Source organism: Pelecanus crispus, chromosome 7, assembly GCF_030463565.1.
Source record: "Pelecanus crispus isolate bPelCri1 chromosome 7, bPelCri1.pri, whole genome shotgun sequence".
NCBI lineage: Eukaryota > Metazoa > Chordata > Aves > Pelecaniformes > Pelecanidae > Pelecanus > Pelecanus crispus.
In genome coordinates this window covers 11,833,050-11,850,807 of record NC_134649.1, presented here as the reverse complement: position 1 = coordinate 11,850,807, position 17,758 = coordinate 11,833,050, and the positions used below count along the sequence as shown (strand labels likewise).

Here is a 17,758-nt window from a genome sequence, read left to right as displayed (position 1 = left end):
TTGCTTGGGGGAAGAAGGCAAAAGAAAATAAATGAGTACAGTTGGTTTTTTACTCAGCTTTGCTAGAGATACAGAAGAGTTTCTCTTTTGCATGTTGCAGGCAGGTCTGAGGAGCTCTGAGTCCCCATAGTTTGGTTGTGCAGATACAGCGTCCATCTTCCCCAAGGGAGGACACCGAGGCTTGCAAATTAACATTTCCTGCTAAAATTTCTGGTAAAAGCTCCCTGCCAGAGCTATCAGCAGTCTGGATCACTGTCTGGGAAGAAACACTTGGTGCAGGGGAGGAAGAAGGAAATGGTGACTGTGAACTTATTAATGGTGTCGCCAGACAGGACTTTAATGCCCATTTTCTCTTGTTTGTTCTGCGAGCTTTTGCGCTTGCAGCAGAAAGCCTAGGCCAATTGCATCCTTTCTTAGAAAAACCAGCAGAACGAGAAAGCAAAAATGTTCAGGGTGGAAACATATTTTGGATAGTTGCAAAACAGATTAAACGAGCTTCCATCTAGTCAGATGCCAGAATTTATATCTCAAGGGAGATTGTTTTTGGATGGATGCCAGTTTTCCTTGCAACTAATCAGGGTTTTTTTCGCATAGGTTGACACCATTTCATTATATAATGACCAAGTGGAGCCTCTTTCTTTCATATAGGTCTGTCTTCTAATTCATCATTATTATCCAAGTGAAATGACGATGTCGCTGCCTGACTAAATGACGCAGCATGGAGCTCTGTGGCATGTGACAGAATAGCCCAGGCTCCTCATGTGTGCACAGCTCCATCATTGATTCCTATTGTAGGGCAACTGTGCAAGTCTCAGCTGCAACATCAAACTGGGTGGGAGTGTCGAGGGTAGGATGGCCCCGCAGAGGGATCTGGACAGGCAGGATTGATGGGCTGAGGCCAACTGTATGAGGTTCAACAAGGCCAAGTGCTGGGTCCTGCACTTCAGTCACAACAACCCCATGCAACGCTACAGGCTTGGGGAAGAGTGGCTGGAAAGCTGCCCAGCAGAAAAGGACCTGGGGGTGCTGGTTGACAGCCAGCTGAACATGAGCCAGCAGTGTGCCCAGGTGGCCAAGAAGGCCAACAGCATCCTGGCTTGTGTCAGGAATAGTGTGGCCAGCAGGAGCAGGGAAGTGATCGTCCCCCTGTACTTGGCGCTGGTGAGGCTGGCACCTGGAATACTGTGTCCAGTTTTGGGCCCCTCACTACAAGAAAGACATTGAGGTGCTGGAGTGTGTCCAGAGAAGGGCAACGAAGCTGGTGAAGAGTCTGGAGCACAGGTGTTATGAGGAGCGGCTGAGGGAACTGGGGTTGTTTAATCTGGAGAAGAGGAGGCTGAGGGGAGACCTTATCACTCTCTACAACTACCTGAAAGGAGGTTGTAGTGAGGCGGGTGTTGGTCTCTTCTCCTAAGTAACAAGCGACAGGACAAGAGGAAATGGGCTCAAGCTGCGCCAGGGGAGGTTTAGATTGGATATTAGGAAAAATTTCTTCACGGAAAGGGTAGTCAAGCATTGGACCAGGCTGCCCAGAGAGGTGGTGGAGTCACCATCCCTGGAGGTGTTCAGAAAATGGGCAGACGTGGCACTTTGGGACATGGTTTAGTGGGCATGGTGGTGTTGGGTTGATGGCTGGACTGATGATCTTAGAGGTCCTTTCCAACCTGAAGGATTCCTAGTTTTTATTTTCATTAAAAATAATGCAGCCACCAAGCCAGGAAACATGAAATTGCTACTCTACCCTTAAGTGGTTTAGTGGTGGACGTGGTAGTGTTAGGTTAATGGTTGGACTGGATGATGTTAAAGGTCTTTTCCAACCTAAATGATTCTGTGATTCTATGATCAGACCTTTTTAGATGAGCCAGATAGATTTAGGTGTCAATAAAATTGTGCAGAAGGTGGTAGGTACCTGGTGATTCTAATATTTGAGAAGCTCGTTTCACTGCACTAGTCTTGACTCTGCTCTGCTCACATTTTGCAGTGCTTACCAGGGGGAGCAGAGAACCTGCTTATTTCCGAGATCACACACAGTGCTGGTGTTCAAACAGCCCCTGTGGAAGGGCCCACTGTAGGGTCTGAGGACTTGTAGCTTGAGGAGACTGATGAAGCTTCTGAAAAAAAATTTCCTGACATCCTACCCACATTCTAGAGAAGGCAAGCACCATTTTAAAATGGCTGTCCAAATGACACATGAAAAGTCCACATCTGCTCAACCAAATGCACCTTTTAACCACTGCTAGCTGTGTGCTCGTAAGTGTTTGTGATTTTATACAGCAGTTACCTGTCTACGCAGTTTGCAGGTGAATGCACATGTTTACATTATAGATTTATTCAGTGGTTTTGCATCTCCTCTTCCTTACCCCATGCTCTTATCCCTGCATGTTACAGATTTTTCGTTCAAATGTTGTAACTGCAGCAAGACTCTGTGAAAGTTTCACCACCATCATATAACTGGTAAAAGTATCTGATGCAAGTATTTCCAGATAATGTCTCTCTCTTCTGGAAATCTCAAGGTTAAATAATTTATATGAGGCTATTCAACATCTATAGATTATTATCTGCATAATTATGGCCCTTTTAATTTATTTGAGACATACAAACATTGTACCTGGGGACAGCATATCTAGACACTGCCAGTGTCAATGAACTTCACTGTGGGCAGGATTTCATCATAAGTGGCTATTTGATACCCAGCTGAATTTGTTTCCCGGTTAACGACTCCAGAGGCAGGGCGCTTTATAGGCTTCCTTGCTGATGGGCTGTTTATTAAAAAGGAGCTGCCTCGTGGGAGACTGCTCTGCTGAGACCTCGGTTGCTACAGCTTTAGTCCTGTGAAACTTTACGAGGAGGTGGTAACGTATTGGTTGCTTGTGCATTTCAAGAGAGAAAATCATGCTCCGTAATTATTCATTTTATACCAGCAGTGTCGTCTTTGGCATATCCAGCAGTTCTTTTGTAAAGAAACTGCTACTCGTAAGCAGAATGTGCAGAGATTGCTTTGTATCAGAGATAATAGTATAGTTAATTTTTTTAAATAGATTTTTTTCAGTTAAATAAAATGGAGTGTGCCTGCCACAAATCCAGATAGAGCAAAATTCTGTTTACAAGAGAACTAGAATGAAAAGTTGCTTTGCTGCATCAAATTCTACTTAACTGCAATTCTGATTATAATGAAAACCCCGCTTTATTAAAGACATGCAAAGCTTAGGGGGATTGGTGCATAACTGTAAAAAGGTTCTACTGTACTTAGGGAAAAAAAGAGTGATCCCATCTAGTGAGCGTGTAATATTTAATGAGCCCTGTGGGCTGGCAGAAGCACTGTGTGTTACTGAACCAGACTCAAGCAGAAAACCAGTGTCAAGTTTCAAACTACCCTGTAGGTCCTCGGAAATGAAGAGGTATCTGTATTAGAGGAAACCAGTCACTCATCCCCTCAGCCAGTGAAGTTCCTAGTGGTCAAAAGAAAGAGGGGATCCCCAGTATTCTTAAATCCATTTGTCTGTTTTCCTCCTTTTGACAAAACCTGGAGTTAGCCTGTTGGATGGGTCATTGGTGTGAACAAGCAAAATTAATGCTAAACCTTAGAGTGAAAAAAGGATGTACTACTGTGATTTTCCTTGTATTTTTTAAAAAAGACATCTTGAATATGCCTGCAGTCTCAAGTCTTCCTCTATTTACTGGAGGCAAAATTCTCTATGTAGAAAAGGTTTGAGTGCCAAGAACCTCTCTTTTGGTTTTCTCAAATAGCAGTAGACAGTTGCACTCAGCCTGGGAAACCTGTATTCAATAAACAAAAATACTGAAATGTTTATTATCCATATTGAACGTTTCCCTTTCACTGTACTATGGGCCTCTGTCCCTCTGATTTAGCATTTATTCTGCCTGTGAAATTACATCTCAGAAACTGCATTTTTGCTGTCTTTGAGACCAGTTCCCAGGAAGGGTGCTGGATAGAGCATAAATGAGTTTGTGCTTACTTGAGGTGGGCAGAGCACGCCTTTTGGACCATACTGAAAACCACATGCCAGCAGTGTCCAGCAGGTTCACAGATACCTGAGTAAGCTGTGTGAAGGTGTTGTGTATGGCAGATGGCTGGGAGAACGAGGAAGAAGAAGGAGAAGGAGGCAGCTCCATACTGTCACCATCCAGTCTCGGCGGACTAAAATCAACTGGTGCGTCCAGGATGCCCACATATGCGAAGGCTGGAGATGCATAAGATAAAGTAGCAATCACAGGAGCTCGTGTGCAGTTCTCAGTTGGTCAGGAGGGGTAATCTCAGCATGCTACGCGCCCAGCTGTGATCTGACAGCAGTTTGCTGCAGGCCATTTGACACTGCTTGGGAAATGTAGGCTTTTATGATAGTGGATGGCAGCAGATAGAAAAAATTATGGTCAGTAAAGCCTGAACTGTGTCAGCGCAAACAATGGGTTATTAATGACAATAGAAAAAGCAAGTTTGTTCCTTAGCAAATGGAAGGCTTAGGACAAAATAGAGATCTTCTAGGAAGCCTAGCAGATCCACTGACTGGTTTATGCTATTTTTGTGCTGTACTCTCTTGCTTTTCTTGGTCTGTTTGTTGCAGTTGCAGTGTTGGTAGATCAAGGCATGAAAAGTTTGTTTGACATAAAGAAAGTAATTGGAAATCTTCCTGATAGACTGGAATTTCCTTTCAGTCAGCTGACTCTGTTCAAGTCCAGATGGTTCAAGGAAAACTGCCACTGAATTTCATGTGCATGAAGGAAAAATAAAACTGATAGTGATGGAGATCTATTGTATCCTGATGCATCTGTAATCACCTCTAAAATAAAACTAGCAAGTGGTATCCACTAGAAAGAAGAGAACTAGCTGATAGATATGAAACAGCTTAGCGCTTATTGCTACACTCCAGGATCTTGCAGAATCACAAGAGAGCAAGCAGTTTTAATAGTATTAAACAATAGAACTACTGTGCCATATTTAAGTCTCCCAGAGTGCTGTGCAGCTCAACTGTTAAAGTGCAGGCAGCAAGAATTTCCCTCTGGGCCAGAAGAATGTAGTATTTGTACTAAAGCGTCTGCTCGAGTGGGGGGATGGAAAGTCAGCTACAGCCTGCCTGCAAAATTAATACACCTGAGGCAGCAGTAGGCGAATGAGAAGTTCCTTTTCGGTTAGACAAAGATGTTGGTAAAGCCGAGGCTGGATTGATTTGTTTGGAGTGATGCAAACCCCAACATATTTAATGCTGTGGTTTCAAATGTGTCTTGGCTGATGACCTGCAACACTTAAAGACCAATTTCTTCTCTGTCTTCTTGGCTAGCCTTTACACCTGGGTGGAGGTTGTTTCTGCTAACAGATGAGAGAGGATAGCACACTCAACTTTTATATCGATGCCGGCATATAAGGAGTTAGTTGGTCCCCAGAACTCAGTTACAGCTCTCCTAGCCAGTGGAGTAGCCAGACTTGGATCAAGTGAGGGGAAAAAGGGAGAGGCAATAGGTGTCTCAGCCTTCTGGGAATTGCTGGACACACTGTTCTTACGTGGCTGCCTTTAAAGCTTTTTGTGAGATAGGGTGTGGCTGGTGCTGATTGCAAAGGGGAAAACAGAGTGGTCTGAGAATTGTTGGGAATTCAAGGGAACAGCTGCTGAAACTCAGAGAGGTGCAATATCCACACATACGTGCTGTTCAGCTGCCCGCAAGGTCACATCTCACAAAGGCAATCACAACTCTTATTTGCAAGTCACCCCAGAATACCAAGGATTCCTGACTTTGGAGGACATTTGCTCTGAAGTGCAGGGTATTCTAGCTGACCCTTGAATTTTGTCAAAAACAAATAAAGCATGGAATTAGGTGCTAGTGCGTTAAAGATGACCTCTTTTTTTCATCTGAAGCAATATAGTTTCTGCATGTTGCACATTCTATTCCTGTTAACCTTAAGCTGGACTCTCCAAAAAGATAAATGCTTAAAAACTGCATTTGACTTCGAACAGCTGAAAATGTTCATGCTACTTTTTTTTTTTTTTTTTTGCATTGATAAAGGCATCCATTTCTGCAACCTATGTATAGAAAACCATTATTATAGGGTTTAAAAAATTCTTCTAAAGTACAAGCCAGATCATTTAAGCTGCTGTTTTTCTCTTAGCACAGGATATAACTACAAATGCTTTACAGCATGCCCTCACCACACAGAAATATTTGGCTATAGTTTAGTGAGCAGCCCAGGGATCTGATGTGGGGAGAGCTCACAGCCTCCAGACAAAGATCTGTGCGTATGTGGCCTGAATGGAGAAGTTCTTGGAAAAACTTTCAGTCAGAAAGTGGGGACCTTAATAAAGACCCCAGTGAGCCATTTCAAATCTTAAGATGGTGAAGGCCTAGAGCATTTTAAATGCAGTGCTGGTTGGTTATAAAAGCATTTGGCAAAATGATGACTGGACCAGTGTTAAGGGTATTCACATCTCCAGGGTTGTTTTGGAGCATATGATTCACATTTTTTCTCTTCTAAACAGACAAATAATGAGATTTCAAGCCCTGTGTGCTTGTGCATAGCATACAGGTCTGTAAGGGATCTCTGAATCGGGTAGATGCTGCAGCAAATGCAACTTGCTAGATTTGAATAGCTTTTGATGTGAGGGCTGGTTTCCATTCAACTTTGTTCTCTTTGGACAGAAAAAGTCAGTGTGGATTAATGAGTAGATGGCTTTCTTTTTTCTGACTTGTCTGTGATTTATTCTGTCCCTTTTTGGTGTGTCGTTCATGGAGAATGAGGACTCTTGTGGAAGTACGTAGTGTGAGATTTGCATAGTCACTTCACTGGAGTTACATCTGCTTACCTCAGAGAGCTATGATAACACTGCAGTTACCGAGTCGTAATGTAAATTGTGTTTGAATTATCAGAAACTACCATTTTGAATTTCAGAAATGAGTGGGTGTTTTCCAGGTATCAGCTATTACCAAATGGTCCCAATATTACCAGTGCCTGCTGCTGTCAGTTGCCCAGGAAGCAGGGGGACCTGACACCGTGCCAAGAGATGCCGGGGCTCGGCCCGAGGTGGGCTGAGACTGGCTCTCTCCCCTAATACCTTGGTTCCTCTGAATGTAAAAATGGAAACAGCAACCATTTCCTCCCTCTACAAGTTTTGAGATCTGTGTAAGAGTGCTGTAGGCCCACTAAATGATAATGACATTTATTTTATCACTTAAATGCCCTATCAAGAGCTAAAAAATTCCCCCAAATTGTTATCATGTTCTGTGTAAAAGTTCTGACCTTTAACAATGGCAGGGACTGCTGACTGCCTTTTTGTCCTGTCTTTATACAACGTTACCACAGTGGGCCATTTGCCTGGGCCAGAGGCCACCAAGGTCTTACTGCATTACAAATAATAATAAAAGTCACTTTGGGACAGCATCGTTAATTATTCCCAACAAAACGGAATGATTCACTTTTGCTAGTGCCATGCTTGCAGCTTAATAACTGAAGTTTCCTGTAATGAATAAGGAGAGAATTTATAATTTGTATTCTCAGTTGTGTCTAAAGTGTGCTAGAAGGCAGTGGGCCCGATTTCACAACAGTATTTCTCCAGTTTTGTTCTAATTTAGCTTTACTTATTGCAGCAGAATAGCACTGAAGAAATGCAGTGGGGAATTAGGCCCAGAATATAAACAAACATACATACATTTTTTTTGTCCAGGTCATCCAACAGACCTGGACAAGCTGGAGAGGTGGGCCTGTGTGAACCTCATGAGGTTCAACAAGGCCAAGTGCAAGGTCCTGCACCTGGGACAGGGCAACCCCCGATATCAATACAGGCTGGGGGATGAAGGGATTGAGAGCAGCTCTGTGGAGGAGGACTTGGGGGTACTGGTGGATGAAAAGCTGGACATGAGCCGGCAATGCGCGCTTGCAGCCCAGAAAGCCAACCGTATCCTGGGCTGCATCAAAAGAAGCGTGGCCAGCAGGTCGAGGGAGGTGATTCTGCCCCTCTGCTCTGCTCTGGTGAGACCTCACCTGGAGCACTGCGTCCAGCTCTGGGGCCCTCAGCACAAGAAGGACATGGACCTGCTGGAGCGTGTCCAGAGGAGGGCCACAAAAATGGTCCGAGGGCTGGAGCACCTCTCCTATGAGGACAGGCTGAGAGAGTTGGGGTTGTTCAGCCTGGAGAAGAGAAGGCTGCGAGGAGACCTTATTGCGGCCTTTCAGTACTTAAAGGGGGGCTATAGGAAGGATAGGGACAATCTTTTTAGCAAGGCCTGTGGTGACAGGACAAGGAGTAATGGTTTTAAATTAAAGGAGCGTGGATTTAGACTGGATATAAGGAAGAAGTTTTTTACAATGAGGGTGGTGAAGCACTGGAATGGGTTGTCCAGAGAGGCAGTGGAGGCCCCATCCCTAGAAACATTCCAGGCCAGGTTGGACAGGACTCTGAGCAACCTGATCTGCTTAAAGATGTCCCTGCTCACTGCAGGGGGGTTGGGCTAGATGATCTCTAGAGGTCCCTTCCAACCCAAAGCATTCTATGATTCTGTGATTCTATATAATAATGATTGGCATGTGTGGCAAGCTGAACACGTAGCCAAAAATCAGCAGGGTCCTCCTGAGGCCCGGGAGAGGCCTGGTGAAACTAGGATAGCCACAGTGTTCAGCGCTGTGTCCTGGCACACCAGTGAAGCAGTCCCAGTCCCAGCTGGGTGTAGATACCTTCTGGGTCGCTTCCTCAGGACCTGGGTTAACTCGAAACTTGCCTCCAAGCTGAGGAGTGGAAGAAGGGCTGGATTTTAGGAGCGGTAAAGGTGTTGTCAGGAACTCGGGAATAAGAGAGTGGGTCTCATGGCTGACAGGGGCAGCAGCCTGACTCGAGAGCTCTGGCAACTCATTACTCTCCATAAAGTTTTTCTTCTCAGAAAAACTGCAAGCTGTCCAAATTCTGTGTTGCTAATGATGTGAATCAGAGGCCAGAGTTTGGCTCTCAAGAGCTCATTTATGTAAAACTGGTTCACAACTGGTACTAAAGCATAAGAAATGGATTAAGAAAACAGAGGGTATACTACCCCATCACTTACACTGCTGGTTGTATCATTACATGGCAGCGTCGCAGATAATTCTTCTAGGAATGAATTTAAAACGGAAAACAGATAAAAGGAAAAAGGTACCAGAACAGAACGTCAGGTGATCTTCAGACCTTGTAATATAGATCTAAATCTGTATTGTTTTGTTGACAGAGATGCATCAGTGGGAACCCAATTTAGATTAATGTAAATGCTAGATTTTATCAAAGCAAATTGCACTGAGTCAGAATGCTACATTATGTAAATTACTGAGTCTGTGACATTTGTCTACATCTTTTATGAAACAGAAATAGGAAAAAATATCATGGGCTGGAATTAACAGGTTTCATCTAGGTTGAACGGCAGTTTTGGTAAATTTTAATTGCCTTTCAGAGCTCTTTGTGTTTCAGCAAAGAATAAACTGACTACATACGCCTTTGGGTCTTTGAGAGCCAGGCTTACCTTTGTCCTTGAATCTGTTGAGCAAAGGCAGAAACCTTCGACACTTTGTTCCCTCTTATTCTTTATTCGAACTGTTGTGGCCTCCAAACAACAGAAGAAGTAGCTGCATGGGGCCAGACTCCCACATCATTTACTCTGAAGTAAATCCAGCATATTCTCTTTATATTTGGTGGAATTATTCTGAATTTTCACTGTTGCTAACCAGGTCAGAATTCAGCCCATGGACTATAGAATTCAGTTTATGCTCTGCACAGCTGTGTGTGTTAGGAAGATCTGCTCAGCCAGCATTTTATGTAACTCATACGAACGTTAAGTTTGTAACAAAACAATGGTGTCAAGGTCTGCAAGGAAGATGTGAACAGTGATGTTAACTGTCTAGCAGAAAGTGCATGGAAAATAAGAAGCTAAGTCTTAAATTCTCCACTTAGGTAGATTTCCACTGAGAAAGAAATAGGTAAATGACCATGGATTGGTTTAGTATTCAAATATTTCAGAAAGTGATAAAGATTGTTACAAACAAAGAAAAATGTGAAGAGTGAAAACCTGTAGCTGATCTTGAACATGGAGACTTTCTTGCCCAGCAATGTTAGCCACACCGAGTCACAAAGCCCCTTTCTGTTCAGATAGAGGCACCATGCTGGTATGACCTACGTGGACTAGATCCTGGACCTTGTCATGCCAGTTTATACCAAATGGGTTACTTCCTGGCTTTCAGTATCTGAGAGGATTTGGCTAAGGTTTCTGAGAAAGGGTATTATCATGTAAAAATCAAATTTCTGCTGTTAATAGATCCTGAATCAGTTAAACTTTAAGGTATGGCGTAAATCTATGAGTTCATTTGAGCTTTCATTTTCTGGGGTGATATGCTTAAAACAGCAGGTTAAGTAAAAGGATAGTTTTTCCTTTGTAAAATTAATCCCTTTGTTTTTCTTAGAATTATCAAAATTCAGTTTATGTTAACAGACCTGTAGCTCCTAGCATATCTTGATGATCGAGACTGTCAAATCTTGCTGTGATGAGTCAACTCATGCTGATTTATATCATGTACCTAGTATATGTAGAAAACTTAAGTATATATTTTAAAATTAGATAAAACACTTTTCTGTGATGTCTTAAAATATTGATCTGAGTAAAATGATTAATTTTGCTGGCTATAGTCTATTAGGACCAGTGATAAAGTCTTACATCTAATCATTGTAGTTATCTGTGTCATATATTGGAATGAGTCAGAGCCCTGAGGTTGAAGTCCTTTTGAAGAGGCAGTTACTTGGTGTTAAACTACTAACAGAAATTCTCTTCTCGTCGTCTGCTTTCTAAACCCAGATGTTAGCTGTACAGCAGCAGTTTCCATCTGCAATCCATTCAGCAAAAGTTTATGTCACTTCTTTGTTCAAGTCAGTTGCAGGAAAAACAAGCTGTCACATCTCCTCCCGCCAACTCTAACCTGGAAAAGGCAAGAAGAGCAGCAGGAGCAGAAATGCTTCCAGCTGCCCTTTAGGGAGGGATACTAACAGGAGGCCAGGGCTGCGCATGGCGATTACGTGCCCAGACGAAGAGTCATTCCTGTCATCCGCACAGCCCCATCTGTGGCAGAAAGGAAGTGATGGAGCAGTTGTGGATTGTGGAGGAGGATTTCAGGCAAGCGCTCCAGCTCCCCAGGACGGCAGCAGCTCCTTGGCCAGCCCTTCTCGTGAGTGGGTAGTACTGCAGCAGCCCGCGGTCACAGCTCCGACGAGGGTTACCTTGGGCTGCGCAGGGCTCTGCTTTAAAACATCCCACAAAAGCTTCATAAAAGAAGTGACTTAAGAAAATCAGCCTCCAGAAGGAATGTGTTTGCCCTTCCATAGCAGGACCATTGCATGGGAGTTAATAGCCAGAGGATTTTTTTTGGGCTGACTCTGCCCTTTTAGGAGGTTTTTGCTCCTCTCCAATTGGTAATGGTAAGAGAGGCACTCTGGAGAAAGCCAAGATATGAGACCTCTAGCAAATAGGAGACCTGTGGGCTGTTTTGATGTGTCCCACATGCCAGCCAGGCAGTTTATCACCATAGGGAGCATGTGGGTCAAGCTGGCTTTATTTCCACCCTTTATTCCTTTTATTCATTGAGCAAGTTCATTTAAAGTTTTTCTAGCTGTAGGAAGAAAAAAAAAAAAAAAAAAACAACCCAGCAACCATGAACAGACCATTCCTGTAGATTCTGTTCTAGTAAAATGTGAAGAATGACTCATAGCAAGAAGTACCTTACCAGGTTATATCAGGTCAACATTGAGTTTGTTGTACTTTAATCAGATCAGTCACAGTTGTTTGGGCCTGTCTTTTTAAAGCTTATTTCCGTTGTTTTTATTTACCAAGCACTCACTCTTCTCTGGACATTGCAAACATGAAGTATTTCTGTCAGCAATTTCAGTGATTGCAACTTAGCTGCTACAACATGCAGATCATTTCTAGGGAGCGTTAAGCTGTACACAGTAGTCGGTAGAAGACCCTCCCCATTGACAGCTATCATATATGTGGCTAATGCCGTTGCCTTGGAACAGATCTCACTTTGTGCCAGGGCCAGGCCTGGTTCAACAGGACAGAAAATACAGTGTTCAAATAAGGAAGGAAAATTTTGGGGAAAGTAAGTGCTACCAGCAGTAGTTCAGCGGGTCAGAGAATGTAAAATGGCTGCAATCGCTGTGTGTAAGCATTTAAAGTAGCCTGGAGTTGATTATCTGCTGTGTCTCTAAGCAGAGGGTGTAAACACTTGCTGCTGCAGTAACTGAGCTGCTGTCTGCAATTAAAGCTAACTAGTAGTTGCTGACCTGCAGCCTGCTATTACAGGCATCTCTCACTCCCCAGACCTAGAAGAACTGAGCTGCAGCTATTGTGAAGTTGCACTAGGACAGATGAGCTAAAAAGGTTTGCATTTAAAAGCACGAGAATTAGTTACTGTTGCAAACTATTCTAGCATTTAGATGTCTTTGAGACCATGAGCCCTGGCACAAGCCTGCACTCTTGGGATGGTTTAAGTACGGGGCTGCAATGAGAGCAGGCTATGCTGTCAGAAATCTGCAGCAGGACCCCCTTCCTACTATCTGTTTGATTTGGTCTCTGGCTCCAAGTTATAGGCCGGCCTCTAAGGTTTCTTGGCCAAGGAAGGATTCTCATAAGACTTGCATTGATAGTCAGGGTGCTCAAAGTGTCCTGGACTCAGGTCTTGCCACAGTCACATAAGCTGTACTTACTCATGAAGTCTGTATCAGCAGCTCTTTGGCAAGGCACCCGACTCTATCACGATCAGTTCCAGGAACCTACAACTAGTTCTACCTCTCTGTCTTCTCATACACTTTCTTACAGGTTTGTGCCTGCCTGGAAGGCTGTCATATGCATAAGTCGTGCCTGTCAATCTGAAAATGTACTTGGGTCTTTGTTTTTCAAGTAGGAAGAAAAACTTAAAGGAAGAAGTAGCAGAAGTTGTATTTGTGCAGTTACTGTCCATGTGAGCTTTGGCTGGGTTTGGTTTTGTTATAAGCTTGCGGCATTAGAGGTGTTTTTAAAGCTCATTTAGTTCACCCATAGTTGAGAGTTTCTGCTAATCCTTGCTGAAGCCTTAATTTTTGACACAGTACTTAATCAGCATGTTACTTCTCAGTGCTAGCAGCAGCACACAAAAAGTTGAAATGATTAATCAAGTTATTTGAACAGATTTCAACAGGATTAAGAAGTAACTGGAGTGCGCCAAAATTTTCCAGCTGAGATGCAGACCGGGGTTTTTCTTCTAGTCAGGACAGCAAGTTAATGTGTAACAAGACAGTTTATCTCATTTGGGCAGTGCTTGTAAGTTAAGCTTAAATGGTGCGTAGACAGGTATTTTCAGTGTAGAAATGGCAGCAGATTTCTGGCAGAAAAGTGTTTTTCAGGCTCAGTCGTTTAAATACTTTGAGGACTATTCATTCACAACCTTTTTAAAAGAAAGAAGCATCTGAAAAGCAATAACTGGCAATACTGGGTTTATCTCATTTGTTAAAATTCCACTTGAACTGGGACTGATAGTCCAAGGGTACACTGGCCTGATAGATGGGGTTTTACATACACCCACACGCCAGTGAAGCTCAGTTCTGGATCTGAACCTCACCGCTCAAGCCCATCTCTTGGTGAAACTGAAAACACTTGCTGCTTTATGCTGGCAGCTGGAGTGTACAAAATAAATGTTTCAAAATCTAATTTGAAGTGTGGTTATGGTCAGAGGAGCGACTGTAAAAAGGCATCTCTTACTCAATAGATGTGCTCCGTCTGTGTCCTTCAGGCATTTCTGCTGATCCTACTGGTTCAGGACAAGTAGCTACTACTGTCAGTGCTGCAAAACCGGAAACACTGGTGCAAAGAGCTGGATTCCCTCCTGCTACGTGCATTATCAGCAAAAGTATTTGCTATTTTATAGTGCAGATTTTGAATAATTGGATGACGGGCCACAAGGGAGAATAAAGCAGCTTGATTTTCCCAGCTGAAGAGAGATTTTTGGTCTCGCAATTAGAAAAATTTGACTGGAGAGTATTTAAACTAAGCCAGTCTGATCCAGAATGACTGAGAGTAAATCTGAAACCCCTCCATGCCATTTCAACATCAGCTCTTAGAGGCCCTCTTAAATAACACAGGCAAACACTGGTTTCTGGCTTGTTTCTGCAGGCATTATGTTGCCATTTTTCCTTGACTCATGTTTCTTGCTTCTTTAATGTTGCAGTGATGATTTCCAAGTTGATAAATAAATAAAATCACACATGAAAACTCTGAGGGCTGAGCAATGGAGCAGTACAGTCATAGAAAGAATGGAGCATGTAATTCTAAAAGATTTTTCGGTGGGACATGCTGATGATTCTTTAAAATTACTTATTGGAAAAATTCTAGGCTGCAAAGCAATAAATCTGATCTTCAAGTGTGGTTTTACTTTGAAAAACAACAATGTAAAAATGCCACCTTTGTGCTCAACAGATCTTTTCTTTGTACATAGGAATCCAGAGATGTCTTCCATTTATTGCATTGCTAATTTTTTTTTTACTTTTTACTCTAATTACCTTTGAAGAGTCTATGTAACTCCAAGGACCATTGGTTGGACTCTGTTTCCTGTTTTTAATTGGGAGTATTGTTATTCCTGCTTTTTAGTTTTCATTTCTGAGACAAGAGGTGAAAAATATTTAAGCACATGGAAGTGCAGATACTTGCCTCATGGGAATTGCCAAAGAACCTAACCTGTGTAAGCCCGTTAGAGTCTCCCTCTGTACTTATGTGTTTAACTACTTTAGAAAGTCCATCCCATACCAATTGAAGAGTCATTCATGTTCAAGCTCAATTAATGATTAATCGTATCAAAGAGAACCAGTTGTGATAAACAGCACTTCTGGTCATTGACCTCCATTGCTTGAAATGACATGTGAGAAGAAAGGATCCCAGCTCAGTTCTTGCATCCTAAGCTAAATGGTTTGCCTGTGTTACTTGAACAGAATCTAATGTGGGAATCTCTGGCATGCAGAAAACATGACATATGACAGCGTTTTTGCAGGATTGTTCAAAGCAAAGTTGCATGCTGAATACATGCATCATCGAGTGCAAATATCTGAGTTCTGAAACCTTCCCTGGAGGGGCTGGGCAGGAAGGAGGGAATGCAGCAAAACACCCCTGGAGAAATTAAATTAGTGTGTTTTTGTAGCACCCTTGGGCACCTGTTACATGTGAAATTCTAAGAGCAGAGTTACGTATTTTTGCCTTTCTCCTGGAGATTTAATGCTTTTTTGGACTTAAACACAATTTTTAAACACTTCCATGTTTTGCAGAACAGCTGGAGTGATACAGAGAATACAGAAAAATAATAATCTGTCTACCAAACTTTCATGACTAATCCATTACTTTATGTTTAAAATAACAATAAAAAAATGACTTGAAGAATAGCTTTCTGATTTCTGTTAACGCAGCTTAGCATAGAAATTTACAAAAGCAGAATAAGACCCTCATGAAGAAGCAGACTCATAATGATAGTAATATATCTGTGAGACAGTGGTAAATAAGAAATGTCTTCTCTAACAGAGCTTAATTTTTCTTCTTCCCTAGGTGTAAATGTATTAATAAGATCCCTTCTTATTTCTTCTAGGCACCAGTAACAGATGTGCAGTTTGGCCCTATGAGACTTCATCAAGATCAACTTCAGGTAATACAGCAGTTCAAACTGAAGTCTTAATTTCTAAAATATCACAGATGTTAGCTTAAAATTTATGACTGGAATTTTTTGGGTATCTTATGTTATCCTCACAGACCATTTTTGTCAAGTGATAATGTGCACCTAACAGATTTTTATCACAACATTCTATGTGATATCCTAAAAATCCTACCTCTTTTCTCCAAACATCTCTCAGTTCATAAAAATAGAGGTATCTGTAGTTCTTTCTGCTATCAGTTAGCTTGTAATCAATTTAGTGTGTGCCTTGTTTTGTATTTTACTGATGGTCAATTCTTAATCAAAATCTCATCAAAATGATACTCTTTATTAATAAATATAAATATAAATAAATCTCTTTATTAATAAAGTTCATATGTCAGTTGTCCCCTTATTTTGTCTGGGATGGGTATGAGGTTTGCAGATACATGACTCCTTTGGACTTCCTCTGAAAATTCTCCTGTATCCCAAGGCATACTGAACCATTAATAATCCAAGGTGTTCCTCAGTCAGTAATTACAGAACTCTTGAGTGAAAGTAATCTGGACCTGATAATTTGAAAATGTCTGTCTTCAAGAACTGCAGTTCAACATCTTCCTGAGCTATTGTCAGAACAGACAGTAATATCACTGAACTTCAGATCTTCGGACAGCCTCATCCAGCTGTTCCCCAAGTATAAATCAGAAACATTCCTCAAATATTTCTGTCTCCTTTGTTGTTATTAATGATTGTATCACTTTTGTGAAGTCATAGGCCACTCTAAAATTCTACCAATTTATTCTGGTAATATAGGTGGCAGGTATGAGGGAAGGAGAAGTTAGACAACATCCCATTTGTGCCAGAGTCAATCATACAACTCAGATTTGCTGACTTTCTGTGCTATTGCTGAAAACCATTCTTCCCCTCTTAAAGAGTGTTACAAATTAACTTCGCTAAATATAGCCCAAACTATGACATGTTTTTGCAAACAGTTTTGCAGGTTGCTATAAAAGGAATCTGAACTAAATGAGTACAAAGTCCTTCATTCTTACAAAAATATGCACTACATGGAAATGCTATGATTTACTGGTAGACATTCCACCAACCTGGTCCAAAGTGTAACCAGCACTGGAATTCCTGCAGTCACCCAGGAGATAAACGGCAGTGGGCTGGGTGCGAGTTACACATGCTCCACATTATTGTCTGACCAAAGCATATATCTAAGTGTGGTTTGATTAAATTACTGAAAGGTTGGTGTCTTGGGACAATAGACCAAATGCCAGTTTAGTTATCCATCTTTCCTAAAAGGCTGCATATACCGAGTCATCCACAAAATCAAGACTAACATAGATCTGTAGTCTGCCGTTCTATGTATTCTTTCAGGCAAAAGAAGTTTTCTTCTACAAAATATTATCTTCATGCAAAGCACAACCACATCAGTGAGAGTCTTCCTTAGCAGACTGTATGTTTATCTTCTGTACTGTATTCAATCCTAGAATTCGAAATACTTTTTAGAAGGAATTGGGCCTTATCATACTTTGAGTATGTAGGCATTGTATTGATTTTAAAAAGGCTCAGAGAGATTAATGTTATTGGCAATTACACAGCAAGTTAGGACAGGGCAAATACTGTCTCATAGATCTGACTTCCAGTTCTGGATTTCAACCACGGTAATCTCCTTCTGTGATATAAATCCCATGGCAAGCTTTGCATAGGAGTTACATGGAGATGTACTGCTTATGATTTCAGTCTTGCATGAGTTCATCTTGACCAGCCTGTCTACAGTTCCCAGAAACCCCGCAGAGTGGGCTGCATCCAGTCCTTTGGGGAACTAGAATGAGATGAAAAGGAAAGCACATTTTTCATCATGCCATTGAAACACCGTTAAATATTAATTCACATGAGGTGAACCATGGCATTTTTTTTTTCTGGAATATGATCCTGGCAAGAAAAATAAAACCCAAGAAAAGGGTTGTATGTGAGACAATTTCAGTGAAGTAAATTAGACTTGCTGTTATTTCATGTACACTGTCTGAAACGTAGGCATCTAGTCTCAACTGATTGGCTGTGCTCTCTTTGTAGCTAACGATGAGAGAGACACTTCCC

The 17,758-nt window shown here is 42.0% G+C and overlaps 1 protein-coding gene across 3 annotated transcripts in view; it reads left to right on the top strand.

Annotated features, from left to right (window-relative positions):
- Positions 1-17,758, top strand: part of PDE8A (phosphodiesterase 8A) — a 132,686-nt gene that overhangs the window by 77,771 nt on the left and 37,157 nt on the right. Inside the window, exon 2 of one of the 3 annotated variants that reach the window (XM_075713562.1) lies at positions 15,611-15,667. In XM_075713562.1, coding sequence (XP_075569677.1) covers positions 15,611-15,667 — 57 coding nt within the window. Of the gene's footprint in view, positions 1-15,610; positions 15,668-17,758 lie in introns of those variants that run through there. The other 2 variants (XM_075713564.1, XM_075713563.1) reach the window with 2 other exon arrangements.